This window comes from Bombyx mori, chromosome 23, assembly GCF_030269925.1.
Source record: "Bombyx mori chromosome 23, ASM3026992v2".
NCBI lineage: Eukaryota > Metazoa > Arthropoda > Insecta > Lepidoptera > Bombycidae > Bombyx > Bombyx mori.
In genome coordinates this window covers 18695778-18710788 of record NC_085129.1, presented here as the reverse complement: position 1 = coordinate 18710788, position 15011 = coordinate 18695778, and the positions used below count along the sequence as shown (strand labels likewise).

Sequence of the window (15011 nt, the reverse complement as noted above, 5' to 3'; positions counted from 1 at the left end):
GGTCATTTTCCATCCTCGCTCATGGTATAGTTGGGAGTTTCTTATTGGGGCTTAACAGAAGTACATTTTTGTGAGAAAGGTGTAAAAACGAATGCAGTTGTGTATCAAAATACAGTCCTGACGAACCTTGTGGAACCTGTTTCTCATACCATGTTCAATAACAGGCACTGGGTATTCCAACAAGATTCGGCGCCAGCTCATAGAACGAAGAGCACACAAGACTGGCTGGCGGCGCGTGAAATCGACTTCATCCGGCACGAAGACTGGCCCTCCTCCAGTCCAGATTTGAATCCGTTAGATTACAAGATATGGCAACACTTGGAGGAAAAGGCGTGCTCAAAGCCTCATCCCAATTTGGAGTCACTCAAGACATCCTTGATTAAGGCAGCCGCCGATATTGACATGGAGCTCGTTCGTGCTGCGATAGACGACTGGCCGCGCAGATTGAAGGCCTGTATTCAAAATCACGGAGGTCATTTTGAATAAACTTTAGTGTCATAAGAATCTGTTTTGTTAAGTTCATTTTGGTATATGAATGGTTACATAATGAATAAACTTGTTTCAATTATTTTACATTAAACATGTGACAGAATTTATGACCTGACTAGGTATTAGTGTTGTATCAAATACATGATAATATTTTTTTATTGATTTAATGATTTTTTTATGCTTAATTAAAAAAATATTAACGCTCTGTACTCCTTCCCTGTATTCTCTATAAGTGTGCGAAATTATTAAACGTATTAAGCGAAATATCGCTTAAAAACCAAACACCCGTCGATATGTAGATCGTGTTGATGACGTCACGTTTTATTGATCAATGACTTCCCTCCACTAACCTCCAGGTCTTGGGCCCGGAGAAGTACGACAAGTCCTGCGACATCTGGTCCCTGGGCGTCGTGATGTATATACTGCTGTGCGGATTCCCACCGTTCTACTCCAACCATGGTCTCGCCATATCGCCTGGCATGAAAAAGGTAACACAAATTTTGGAAGTAAAAATCTAAAACAAAACATCATTCGCCACGTGTTTTCTCCTTCCATACTCCTCTATCACTTCCTCTTTCACGCAATCCATTCATTGTTTCTTAGGTCTACCTCTTCCTCTAAAGCCTTTCACATTCCTAGTTGAAACTCTCTTAACATCATCATTGTCGTATATAATTGTAAATAGACATGCTTTAACAAAAGCCGACTTCAAATAGAAAAAAAGATATTCCAAAACAAATTAATATACACCAAAAACAATAATCATCGAAATCAGATGGCGTGATATTGAGTTATTTGTTGCGCACGTACTTAATGCAAATTTAAGATTTATATGGTTTTCTCATGGATACCATTATCAGAACTGGACTAAATTAATGTGACCACAAGGGGGAGCGTCAGCTTTCTAATAAAAAAAGAATCATCAAAATCGATTCACCCAGTCAAAAGTTGTGAGGTAACAAACATAAAAAAAACATATAGTCGAATTGAGAACCTCCTTTTTTGAAGTCGGTTAAAAAATTTAAGTGAACGACCTCACGCGGTTGATCTTATGTTGAGTGATTACTGAAGCCTATACCCATCCACAACGTAAATGCGCCACCCACTTTGAGATATAAGTCTAAGGTCTCAGTATAGTTACAACGGCTGTCCCACCCTTCAAACCGAAACGCATTACTTACTGCTTCACGCCAGAAATAGGCAGGGCGGTGGTACCTACCCGCGTGGACTCAAAAGACGTCCTACCACCAGTAATTACGCGAATTATAATTTTGCGGGTTTGATTTTTTATTACACGATGTTATTCCTTAACCGTGGAAGTCAAATCAATTTCATTAGACAAATTTGGTAGCTTCTTGTGGGATTCGAACCTCGGCACAGTTGCATCGCTCGATACGAATGCACCGGCCGTCTTATCTTTGAGGCCACGACGACTTCTACGGCTGTATTCAATTTGGGGGGTATTTACAATAAGGCATCATGAGCTCCGGAGTATTTGTCCATGTTACCAATGCCCGTGGACACGTCGTGGATTTCGCCAGCCACCTTCAATCGCGAGATTGAAGTCTCCAATAATAGACTGTCACCCTTTAAAAAGAGCTCATCTGATCTGGTGGTAGATTCAGCCAAGTTCTACTCGTCGCCAGGGCCAGTGCTAACAGATTCTCTCAGATTGAGCCCGTGAGCTTGCCAACCGGACTTAGCTGGAATAACCTCTTAGGCCACTAGTGAATAGGTAGGGAAAAAAACCGAAGTCAAATTAATTCATGTGCTGCTGTGTGTGAGATCACTATCATCAAATTTGTGATTAATAAATCTAAGGAAATAAAATCTTGTGTTACAGCGAATCCGTCTGGGCCAATACGATTTTCCTGATCCGGAATGGTCGAGCGTTTCATCGGAAGCGAAGAATCTCATCCGGGGAATGCTCTCCGTCGATCCAGCCAAGAGGATGACCATACAGCAAGTTAGCAACGTATTAGATTGTGATATCTTTAGTAGACCCAACTACTATAGGACTAGAGGCTAGATGTAGGTCGGATCTGTGTCTGTTTGTGTACGAGAAGAGCTCGGGATCAATACAGAGCTGCAGAGGACTGTGTCTATAGTAGTGTAGTGTAGTATATAAACAGCAGATTTTAGGGATTCTGGTAACCGTACTCATCAAACAGTTCAACGTACAACCTAATCCATCCATCAGCCCTCTGAGTTTCTCGCCGGACCTTCTCAGCGGGTCGCGCTTCCGATCATTTAGTAGATTAGTTAGATCTCCTTCAAAGGCACTCGGACAGTTGCTAGCTAACCTACCCCTCCTGGCTGATCCCATGCTCGCCCACCTGTCCTGATGAATCTAGAAAAGCCTCCTAGTCACCAGTATGTAGATTTCATCATAGACATGTCCAACAACAGGTAATGTCCAGTCCCTGGGTGCGGCAGTACACCCAGGTCCCGCAGACGCCCCTCTACACGAACACGCTGCTGCGTGAGGCCGGAGACGCGTGGCCCGACGTCCAGGATGAGATGACCCGCTCCCTCGCCACCATGAGGGTAGACTACGACCAGGTACAGGCGAGTGTTCAACATGTCACGCTTCCTAATTACATTAGTCATCCGGCACGATCCGTATAAGCTTTACGATACCGCATGTTCGGTTCGTTACGGCATGTTCACCGCTAAAGGTCATTCGCTTTGCATGATCATAACGAGCTTTCTAAAAGGACATGGTCAGTACTAAAGGTCATTTTAGTTGGCATGATCGTTATTATTATTTTTTGAAAAGGCATGATCGTTCATGTTCAGTGGTAAAGTCATTCGCCTTGCCCATTAATCATAACGAGCTTTCAGAAACGGCGTGTTCAATGCAAAAGATCATTCACCTCGCGCGCTCAAAATTATGGGTCAATGGTTTTTAATTATTTGTGCTTTCTCAAAAGCATCGTCGTACATAGCTAGTTTTCTTTGTTTGTATATCATAAATAAATTTTAAAATTAAATGAGATAATAAAAAGCTTGCCGAACACGATTATCATGAGCTTTTAACTAACAAAACAGCGCGTAAATTTGGGTTTTAAAATAGTACATGTAACATCCATATATAACGTATTATTTTATTCTTCACTCAACATTTACATTGCATGATCATAACTAATTTCGTAATGGTCAAGTTTAGTGCTCACATATTGTTCTGACGCTCGCATGGTCACACCTTAGCACTAGTTATACATGAGGGTCATCAGTGGCTCATTAATGGCATGCGCATTTCACGACCCTGGCCCACTCTAGTGAATATTATTGGAAGTGTGACCACAGAAGACATTATGACGTGTTTTTTAATTGATAATATGGGTGAACGAACTCACGGCCCACCTGGTGTTAAGTGGTTACCGGAGCCCATATACTACAACGTAAATGCCGCCACCCACCTTGAGATATGAGTTCTAAGGTCTCAGTGTTTACAGTACAACGGCTGCCTCGCCCTTCAAACCGAAACGCATTACTGCTTCACGGCAGAAATAGGCAGGGCGGTGGTACCTACCCGTGCGGACTCATAAGACGTCCTACCACCAGACGAAATCTTACTTCAATAATTTCGTTAATGGGCTAACGTATGGACCGTTCTGGTGTTAAGTCACCGAAGGCTATAGACAATGTGAATGTTGCAATGATCCACGATCTTATGCATGAGGGCTTACCAGCAACCTCAAACTTACGTTACCTCAACGTATTTCAATAATAATTAATGGAGTTGAACTGCGAATGCTGGCAAAGATTAGGTCGTCGAGGTAGCCGAACGTTTATGGCACGGTGGATGATTGGAGATTGAGCATTGTGGCATTAAAAGGGGGAGGTCCGCCCAGCAGTGGGTGGTCGAAGACGATAATATCAATATGCACATCGAGAATTGAAAGGCTATTTCGCTTGATAAGCGATATTTATCTTTGTAATTAAAGGTCCGTTTTATTTGGTATCAACTTCAATTAAGTTTATGCCATTCAAATAACTAACTGAAGAAGTTTGTTTGTTATGATATTTTCTCCAAGTTTTAAACTTTAAATGGTTCTCCTGTTAAGTTGAAAAAAATTATCGTTTAAACCAAATAGCTGTTCAGTCGCCGATGTATGTGTGTATATATGAGGCCGTCAGCGCAAAAGTGGCCTAACCCACAATTCATATTCGTGCTTATTATGTAATGCAATTTATTTAAAACATAATAAATTTTGATGCAAATTCAAATTCAAAATCATTTATTTCAACTTAGATGTCAGTATAACACACTTGTTGAATGTCAAAATATAAATAACAATGTTAACTCTACCACCGGTTCCAAAAAAAGCCACAGTCCTGAGAAGAACCGGCGAAACAAACTCAGCGGGATTTTTTTTGTTTGTTCTCAATTTTTTTTTAAATAAGTAAAAAAAAAAGAAAAATAGTTTATCCCTAGTTTCGTCCATAGAGTCAGTCTTTGTACAACAGTCTTTGTAAACATAATTTTAGCGCGTATTTTATTGCCTACGAAGTATTGTTGAGGTAAATTCTTATTATCTCCATACTAACTATGGTAAGCTTAGGCCACTTTTGCGCTGACGGCCTCATAATATATAGACAAAAGTATTTTGCGATACATCCTTTAAGCTTTCTTTATTTCGACTTGGCCCTTTCAGGTGCAAATAAAAGCTTTGGAGCAAAGCAATAATTCGTTGTTGAACAAACGCCGCAACAAGGTCGGAGCTTGACCGATCTGACGCATCGGACTTTCGACAAAGACTTTAAACAATAAACTAACTAACCGGCCGTTCGTAAATACATATAAAGTTTGATGTGGAGTTTGTGTATTACGCGACACGACCCCGCGTTCTGGTGGGGTGCCCTCACATGCGATCCCTAGAGGATCCCCTGGTCTTCAACTGGTCCCCTGTCCAGGGGTCTCCTCGGTGCTACTTCAGACCAAACTCTTCAGCTTGGACGTCCAAACAATGCTTTAAAGCACAACTTCCGTGACGGTAGTCAAACAAAAAGCGAATGTGAACCGTATAGTCATAGAGTGAGCGTTGCTAATCGCGTGTGTCAATAGCAAAGTCTTCGATAGGAACAATATGAAATTTCCTCTAGGTTTTTTTTTGTTAATATAATTTTTAATATATAATATGGTTGTTGTAATATATAAATGTTTACATTAACGAGATGACACAACAAAACGTCTCGTCCTAAATCAGTTTCAAACAATCCTAAGTTGATTTTTTTAATTGAAGACATGAGTGGATGAAAGGGTTAACCATTACAATTTTTAAGATTTTTGAGTTTTTACATTGAACGAAGGTGTTATGTGCCTATAAACCAATTTAAACCTTAAAACTGCGGGCTTAAAGGCTATTTTTAGAAATTGCATGTGATGAAGGATCTGTTTGCGAAGAAAAGTACAAGTAGCAAAAGCTTGTTGCCCGTTTTCTCAATATTAACAAATTGTATCATATCACCTTCATCCACTCATGTCTTCGATCACTTGTTAATTGAAAGAGAAATGCTTTAACAAACTATAAACATACATATCGAGGGGTGAAAGGCGGCTTAAGGGTGGCCTAAGCGACATTTTTGCAATTTCACAGGAGAGCCATGTAAAGTTTAAAATTTAGAAGAAAGAAAATCATAACAAAAAAATTCCTTGGGCTATTTAAATGGAGTAATATTAATTGAAGTTCAATTAGAAGCATCGAATTGCTAATGATAATACCAAATACAAAGTACCTTTAATTACAAAGATAAATGTCGCGTGTTAAGCGAAATGACGCTTAAATCAAGTATATAGCCTTTCCCCTTCGATATCATTATCTTTAATTTGGTCTACGATTTTAAATGAATCCCTTAAGAAATCTTAACCCAAAAACCCTTCTAATTGGCTCGTCCTTATCGCTAAAACCATTCTTTATTCTATACATAGATGTATAGAATTATACATCTATGTAATGGAATTTTTGTACGCCATTTTCATCGACTTGAAGACGTCTGATATAATTGAGATACATGAGATATAATTGAGAACAAATCACGCACGGTCATCCGGCTCAAAATTAGGATTCTCTGTGATGTGGGTGCCAGAATCTGACACACATATGTACTTGTATATGTTAAAATGTGTACATACATAGATAATAAACACCTAGACGAAGATAAAACAAATCTATTCATCACACTGCCCGATGCGGGAATCGAACTCACGACCCTCGGCGCATCAGTCAGGGCCGCTAATTACTGCTCCTTAGCCTGAGTTTCTCGCCGGATCTTTAGTGGGTCGCGTTCCCGATCCGGTGGTAGATTATGCGAAGCACGGCTCTTGCTAGGGCCAGTGTTAGATCACACCCGGCTTGAGCCCCGTGAGCTCACCTACACGTCAAGGAGAAGCTGATATAGCCTCTCAAGGCTATCGGCATAGGTGGGGGAAAAAACTACACCACCGAGACAGTCTGAGAAACCTTCAATAAGACCCGCTTGCATGTAACACATTCTGCATACGAATCGATACGATGACCTTACCGGGGATTCCCCGTTTGCGATCATGGTCTTAGATACATCGAATTCGAAACGCCAAAAGGGCTCCTTCATAACGCGATTCGATGCCTTACCCTCTGAACATACGGTTCAATTCGTCTACTTGAGAAGCCACTCGCCGACTACCGATGCTTCGTTCAATGCTCGACGTAATACAGTGATAATTGAAGACTTAAACATTACATCTCTACTTAAAAAAGAAACTTTAATGTATTATGAATATATTATTTGTAATAAGTTCTGTATTTTCGGCAGTACATACATATGTGCGCACATTTTATTTATATATACTGGGTGTTAGGAGACCGCTTCCGAAAACGAAGACAGACGATAGTACTAATGACACCTTTGATGATGGGACGGAAAAAATCAATCCTGATTTTTAAAAAAAAGCATACTTTTAAAACGTTTTATTAGCATTATTTACGCTCTATCATGTTAGTACAGCTAAATGAAACGATTGTTTCATAAAAAATACATTACTTTACTTTAAAAAAAAAAAACCAGCAATGAAACACAAAATCCAAAACAGCTGATGCTCGGGTCAATGAACGTCCGGGCGCGGCGCTGATACCGCGCTCCCCAAATTTACAACTTTGTCGGTAAAAAATATTCGTTTTCAGAAGCGGTTTCCTAACACCCAGTATATATTGCTATATCGAGAGGTAAAAGGCTATTTGTATTTAAGCGTAATTTTCACAACATTACAGAAAAGCCATTTAAAGTTTATTGGAAAAAATATCTTAACAAAAAGAAAAAAAAAACATTTTCAGGTATTCGAATGGAGTAAACTCAATTGAAGTTCGATTAAAAACATCAAACTGTTGATGCTAATGCCAAATAAAACGGACCTTTAACTCTTCTCTCTTTTTCTCCACCTTATCCCACTAGGTGGGGTCGGCACAGTTAATTTTTCTCTTCTATTATCTTCTATAAGCCGTCATCTTAACACTCACTCCTCTCTCTCTCTATCGTATCGTCATTCACACACTCCATCCATGTCCTCTTCGGTCGACCTCTTCCCCCTCTAAACGGACCTTTAATTACAAAGATAAAGTCGCTTATACCACATAACCTTTCACCCCTTGATATGTTACGTATATATACTCACGTTACGTATATATTTTTATGTAAATTTACAATAAATAATAGTTCAAATATACATAGATTCTAAGATTAATGTTACGTACTTACGTATTAAACTTTAAGGTTGTATGCAAGAATTAAGCTTGTGATAATAAAGTAGTATTTCAATGAAATATTTAGTTGGTGTTACAATAAATATAATGGGTTTAAGTTCGGCTAGCATTCGCTCACACTATAAGTGAATCCTTCTATCTCATTCTCACTCAGGCTAAATCCTATACGTCTATATGTTTGTCTCTTTTTAGTGTCGTTTTAACGTCCATTGCTGTTTTTTTTTTTTTACTGAACGCATATCGGCAATGGAATTCCATGTAAAATTTAAGCTCTAAAATCCCGTAAACATTTCAATGCAAGCTCGTAAATATGAGCCTGTTATATAAAAGTATATTTAAAATGCAATTAGAACATTAGTATTGACTAGGAAATTTTAAAAGCGAAATCAAAATTAACGTCCCTATAAAATATTTTTACGTTCGTATAAACGATTCGATAAATAGAGTAAGAATTAATTTAATTGAATTGCGATTATTACATTAAAAATTGTATATTCGTCAGAAACTGCTTTATTGTAATGTATCATTAATTGTGTAAATATCAAGGTGCAAATTACACTCGCAGGCAATGCTAGAAGTTCTCTGACTATGAGTAACAAAATAAAAATCATTTTTTTTGCATTACGCAATGTAATTCAATTAAAAAACAGCTGACACTTGAGGTCAACGCACTCTTGTGACTCTTCGCTTCATTGCGTAACCTATTTTATTTCGCAAACATACTGACTATACATAATATTTATATTATTATTATTTATTTATTTATTGCCCTTGTAGGCAGACTAGCATCAGCCCACCTGATGGTGAGTGGTTACCGTCGCCCATGGACTTCAGCAATGCCAGGTTCAGAGCCAAGCCGCTGCCTACCGGATTAGTAATTTCGTAGGCCTGTCAAAGTTAATGACTATTATCTTAAGTTTCCATAATGTTTGACTATAGTATGGACGTGTATAACTCCAAGTAACGTTTTTTTTTTTAACATATCCTTAATCGTCAATCTAAACTTCTAAAGCTATCACTTTAGTGATAATAAATTATGAGTATAATTAAAATTTATTTTACGGGCGTTTAAAATCGCGTTTTTTTTCTTCATTATCATTATTGTACTGTATTAAAATTAATACATATATTCATAATTTGTCACAAAAATATTTTTATATATCACTTTTTGTGTGTAAACTTTACATTACTCATTAATATATTATGTCTATAGTCTTTTTTGGACGATGGGTTTTGTGTGTATATACAGTATTCGTTGTAAAAATACTTATATTCAAATTGAATTTTTATTTTTTTGTTTTTTCGCCAATCAAAGCGATATAATAAATTGCTTATTTTTATTTAATATCCAACCGGACCTATAACAGAATATTAGCTCGTTCAATTACTGTTTGCTTTTGTAACGACAATTTATTGAGTCAACCAACCGCAGCTTACGTGTATGAATTTACTGGTGGTAGGACCTCTTGTGAGTCCGCACGGGTGGGTACCACCGCCCTGCCATTTCTGCCGTGAAGCAGCAATTCGTTTCGGTTTGAAGGGCGGGGCAGCCATTGTAACTATACTGAGACCTTAGAACTCATATCTCAAGATGAGTGGCGCATTTACGTTGTAGGTATTTATGGGCTCCAGTAACCACTTAATACCAGGTGGGCTGTGAGCTCCACACATCTAAGCAATAATTTTTTTTTGTGTATATTAGCCCCAAATGACGTCATAAGTGACGTAACGCGACGTGCCAACAAATTTTCGCGTGTGGACAGAGAATTTCAGTTCCCTCTTCCACGCTTGCATCTTAATCCTATTATATTATAATTAGCTGACCGAAAAATTGGCATTGAATATATACATTTATTTTTGTCTCAAATATATGTTACATTGAAAATTCTGGTGCGAAAAACTAAAATGGTGATGAATGTGTTTTATTAAAGAATACGAAAACAAATCATTATTTTTATATTCTACATCACAAAGCCATTATTAATATTGGTTTAAATGTTATTCGTAATTATTAAGGTTTAATATGTACTTATTTAGAATGTAGTTGAATAAATGTTAGAATCGGTTTAGTTTTTATTGGTTGAAATACGGCGAGGCTCAAAAAACAAGCGCGAATCTACCCGCACGCTCTGGTACCGCAGTCTCTGTGCTTAGTGCGAGTTTTTAACGTTCTCGCTCGCGTAAAAGTTAACTCAAATTCGTATGGAGTTGGAGCAGCGCCCCTAGCGGCGAACGAAGGGAAGCTGTTCCAACTCCATACGAATTTGAGTTAGGTTTTACGCGATCGAGAAGTTAAAAAACTCGCAAACGAAGGGTAGCTGTTCCAATTGCATACAAATTTGAGTTAATGTTTTACGCTATGAAGAAGTTAAAAAACTCACACTAAGCACGCTGAGTAACTAATGATCTGTTAAAACGCATACGTCAAATTCATTCACAATCGTTACATAAATGTTTAACATTTTGAGTGAGTGGATTTTGAAATTCCAATTGAAGCCACTAGAGCCAAAGTATTGAGGTAATAAGTACGGAAGCCTTGATTTCAGAGATATTTAAAAAAAATAATATGCTTTCTGTTTTTCTCATTAAAATTGTAGTTTATACAATATTTTGAAAGTTTAAAGAGGTGATCTCTTTGGCTTTTAATTTATAAAAATGCAATCATCGTCTAAATTATCTACTACAAATATATCCTTACTTAAACAAACAATAATTAAATTATGCTTACTTCTTTAATTTCGATATGTTGTCAACTATTGCATTGTTGTTTGTGCCTATAATCGAAATATCAGTGACCAAGTATTTCTTGTCAATTTGTCGATATTGATAATCACTTTGTTGGTACAACTAACTAAATAAATAATGAAATTTAATCACAATATTCTCTTACTTGATCAATTATTGCTATTTAATGAATTCTTACCGCGATTCCTGGTTTAATGTGTATATTTTGTGGACACGAAATCCAATGGCAACCCCCAAAAATAGACTAGAACGAGGGTAAACCGATTTTTATCTGCTCCTAAAATATCGCAGTCTTCAGTCTACCTGCAACCGTCGCGCTTGCAACGCGTCAAATTATTGAGAACTCTTTAAATCCAACTACTGTGATAAGAACCCCTTAATGTTAGGGCTTATAAAGCTCATAAACGTAACATGAAATAGCACCATCTTCGACCTGGTAACAGTAGCGCGTCCCAGTTAGTTAGCGACGGGGTAGCTAATAAAAACGAAATCTCAATATTTGAAGATTAATTTAACTGAAGGTGACATGTGATAGCCGTGTAGTCGAAAGACAACTACCCTACTTTCGCATTTGTTGGTAACAAATAATATAGATAGCTCTTATTTCAATGCGGTTAGAGCTTAAAATCAAACCTTGAGTTTTGAGTACTTAATTCGTTACCAAGGAAATTCATTTTCCGAGTACCAGTGGCTGCAGAGTGCAGTGAAATGTATGTAAAAGGCTTATTTTGTTTAATTGATTGCCTTGGACTGTAGATGCATCTTCAGCCACTAACACCGTTCTCCAAACACATTGGTATAGTCAGCTGTAGTGACAGAAAATCCTCCAAAACTAAAACATCTAAAATTACACTACAATTAAACTAGATATTAGTTTTAGTATGCGTCCAGTGACGAACACATATTACACTTAATTGAATGCATTTAACATCACGACGCCAAATATGTTTAAACACTGATGAATCCCTATATTTTGGGTTAATATCGTTGTAACTGTTCTATGTATAATAAAAGAATACCGTTTAATCTTTGTGTTTTTTTCTATTTCCTTCTTTTTTTTTGAATAGGGTAGGTATTCAAAAATAATGAGGCTTATTACGGCCTAAAGGATAAGACGCCCGGTGCGTTCGTAAGTCGAGCAATGCGACTGTGCTGGTGTTTGAATCCTGCAAACCAACATCAATTTCGTCTAATAAAATCCTCCCCCTTGCGTGGATAATCCTCAATGCTGAAAATCGTTGCCTCTTCTAACAACTTTCTCCTGGATTATCCTGCGCCATTTCTGCCTAGTCGTCTAATGAAATACGTCTTAACAAATGGTCACGAATGAAGAAGTAAAACAATCGAAATAAAAAAAGAACTTATTTATTAAATAGACGTCCTTACCGAACTCTATTATTGCGACGAAGAGTTTGGCATAGATACAGCCCGCGGAGTTTGTCGCTGGATCTTGTTAACAAGCGTCTAGCGTTAACAAGTCCACCCAGGTTGAGCCGGTGGGCTCACCTGTCACCAACCAGTCCAAGTGTAACTGGAATAGCCTCTTAAGCTACCAGCGAATAGGTAGGGACAATAATAGTAACTATACTTGAGACCTTAGAACTTATATCTCAAGGTTATTTTTTATTTATTTTTATTGCTTAGATGGGTGGACGAGCTCACAGCCCACCTGGTGTTAAATGGTTACTGGAGCCCATAGACATTCAGAACGTAAATGCGCCACCCACCTTGAGATATAAGATCTAAGGTCTCAAGTATAGTTACAACGGCTGCTCCGCCCTTCAAACCGAAACGCATTACTGCTTCACGGCAGAAATAGGTAGGGTGGTGGTACCCACCCGCGCGGACTCACAAGAGGTCCTCCTACCACCAGTAACTACGCAAATTATAATTTTGCGGGTTTCACTTTTATTACACGATGTTATTCCTTCACCGTGGAAGTCAATCGTGAACATTTGTTGAGTACGTATTTCATTAGAAAAATTGGTACCCGCCTGCGGGATTCGAACACTGGTGCATCGCGCTCAACGCGAATGCACCGGACGTGTTATCCGTTAGGCCACGACAACTTCAGTGGGTGGCGCATTTGCGTTGTAGATGTCTATGGGCTCCAGTAACCACTTAACACCAAGTGGGCTGTGAGCTCGTCCACCCATCTAAGCAATAAAAAAAAAAAAAAAAATAAACACTTGGTATAATTTAGATGCTGGAGAATGACGATTTCCGAGGTAAGTAGAAAATGAAATAGGCGTTAATATTAAAACCTATGGTGTCATTAGTGATGGTAATGCTTATTGTGAGTATGCACAGGTCGGTACCACCGCCCTGCCTATTTCTGCAGTGAAGCAGTAATGCGTTTCGGCTTGTAGGGTGGGGCAGCCGTTGTAACTATACTGAGACCTTAGAACTTATATCTCAAGGTGGGTAGCGCATTTGCGTTGTAAAGGTCTATGGGTTTCAGTAACCACTTAATGCCAGGTGGGCAGTGAGCTCGTCCACACATCCAAGCAATAAAAAAAATTCACTACCCGCTCTTCAAGTACGCTGTACATCTCTCAATTTAAATAAAATAAGAATAATATCAAGTGCTGGGTTTTTTATTACCACAAGAAACTTCCTTATGTATCTCAAGCCGGTACAGGGTCATTTGACCCGCTATTGTATGTTTCAAGTGTTAATATATCAGACACCGCTTGAAAATAATCTTTATTTTTAGGTCAAAATAAAACGGAAATCATATGAAAAATATCATAAATTTAATACCAAAATCCAAGTGTATAAAAATAGTTAACAATTAACCATACCTCTTATAATACAGACCGCTACCGAAGCCATTTAAAAACTATTAACAAAAAGTCTATTGACATTTTTTTTTATTCAGATTTATACAGCGCGCAATGTAACGCAAATAGCGTCTTATATAATATAGTCGGATTTTTTATTAGACGAAGTCAACTGACGTTTACTGTGTTGTCAGGGTTTGATGAAATAAAAATAGCGTTGTGACAAAGTGAACGATTGAAAAAACTCCTGAATTAATGAAATTGCCTCGATTGTCTAGTGAATAGTTGGTGTGCCGAATTGCCGATATCGGGTACGGGGTTCGAATTTTAGGCGTGCTTTGTACATACCAACGAGTTTTCGACGAAATATTATGTTCCTATAGTATCTACCTGTACTGAATACCGAGTGTTTTAAACATTAAGAAAAACATTGCGAGGAAGCTTGTAAGACTGTCCTATTTCTAATACATCATATAGTTGAAATTATAGATGTATAAAATATAACAATTATAGGTATGTAATGAAAATAAAAAAACTGATTGTAGTTACATACTACTAGTAACATATATTGGAGCACTTTAATACAATTTTATTGTAAAATATAAATAATATTCTTTTATAGTTTGAAATTAATGATTAACTCTTCACACTCATTGTTCATTCATGTGATTGAACGAGAACTGAACGCATCACTATTACTTTAAATATAGCAACATTATTTCACAAAGTGACATTAGCTACTGTCAGCTGGCTTCGTCTAATTAAAAATCCGACTATAGTCATGTCGCTCACATTCAACAACAGCTAAAACATTAGCATTCAAAGAAACCTGACTATATATAGTTATATTAAAAAACTAGCGACCCGCCCTCGCTTCGCTTTGAAAACATTCAATTTTATTATTGATAGCTGAGTCCCGCGATGTTACCCGCGGTTATTGTCGTACCGCAGGTGACACCGCGGGGCGAAGCTAGTCAAAAAAAAGTAGCTCCAGAGATTAGCCGGAACAAACAGACAGACAGACCAAAATTGTAAAAAATATTATTTTAGTGTATTTACTGTATATATGCATGTAGTAAAAAGCGGTTATTTTAATATTACAAACAGACACTCCAATTATGTGTATAGATTAAACATTAACAGAACAAAATTGTTAAAAAAAATTATTATCAATGAGAGGCTCATTTTGTAAGCTTAGCCGTTAACAAAACTTGAACAAACTTATTTTAGTGGCAATTCTAAGAAATTTTGA

At 37.7% G+C, this 15011-nt stretch overlaps 1 protein-coding gene across 2 annotated transcripts in view; it reads left to right on the top strand.

Annotated features, from left to right (window-relative positions):
• The window catches only part of LOC101742228 (MAP kinase-activated protein kinase 2), a 29636-nt gene extending 17634 nt beyond the window's left edge, over nucleotides 1-12002 (top strand). The window contains exons 5-8 of one of the 2 annotated variants that reach the window (XM_012694392.4): nucleotides 846-977; nucleotides 2333-2455; nucleotides 2899-3057; nucleotides 5151-12002. In XM_012694392.4, the coding sequence (XP_012549846.2) occupies nucleotides 846-977; nucleotides 2333-2455; nucleotides 2899-3057; nucleotides 5151-5222 (486 nt within the window). In that variant the 3' untranslated portion in view covers nucleotides 5223-12002. The remainder of the gene's footprint in view (nucleotides 1-845; nucleotides 978-2332; nucleotides 2456-2898; nucleotides 3058-5150) is intronic. The other variant, XM_004930800.5, reaches the window with a different exon arrangement.
• Nucleotides 12003-15011: the final 3009 nt, after the last annotated feature.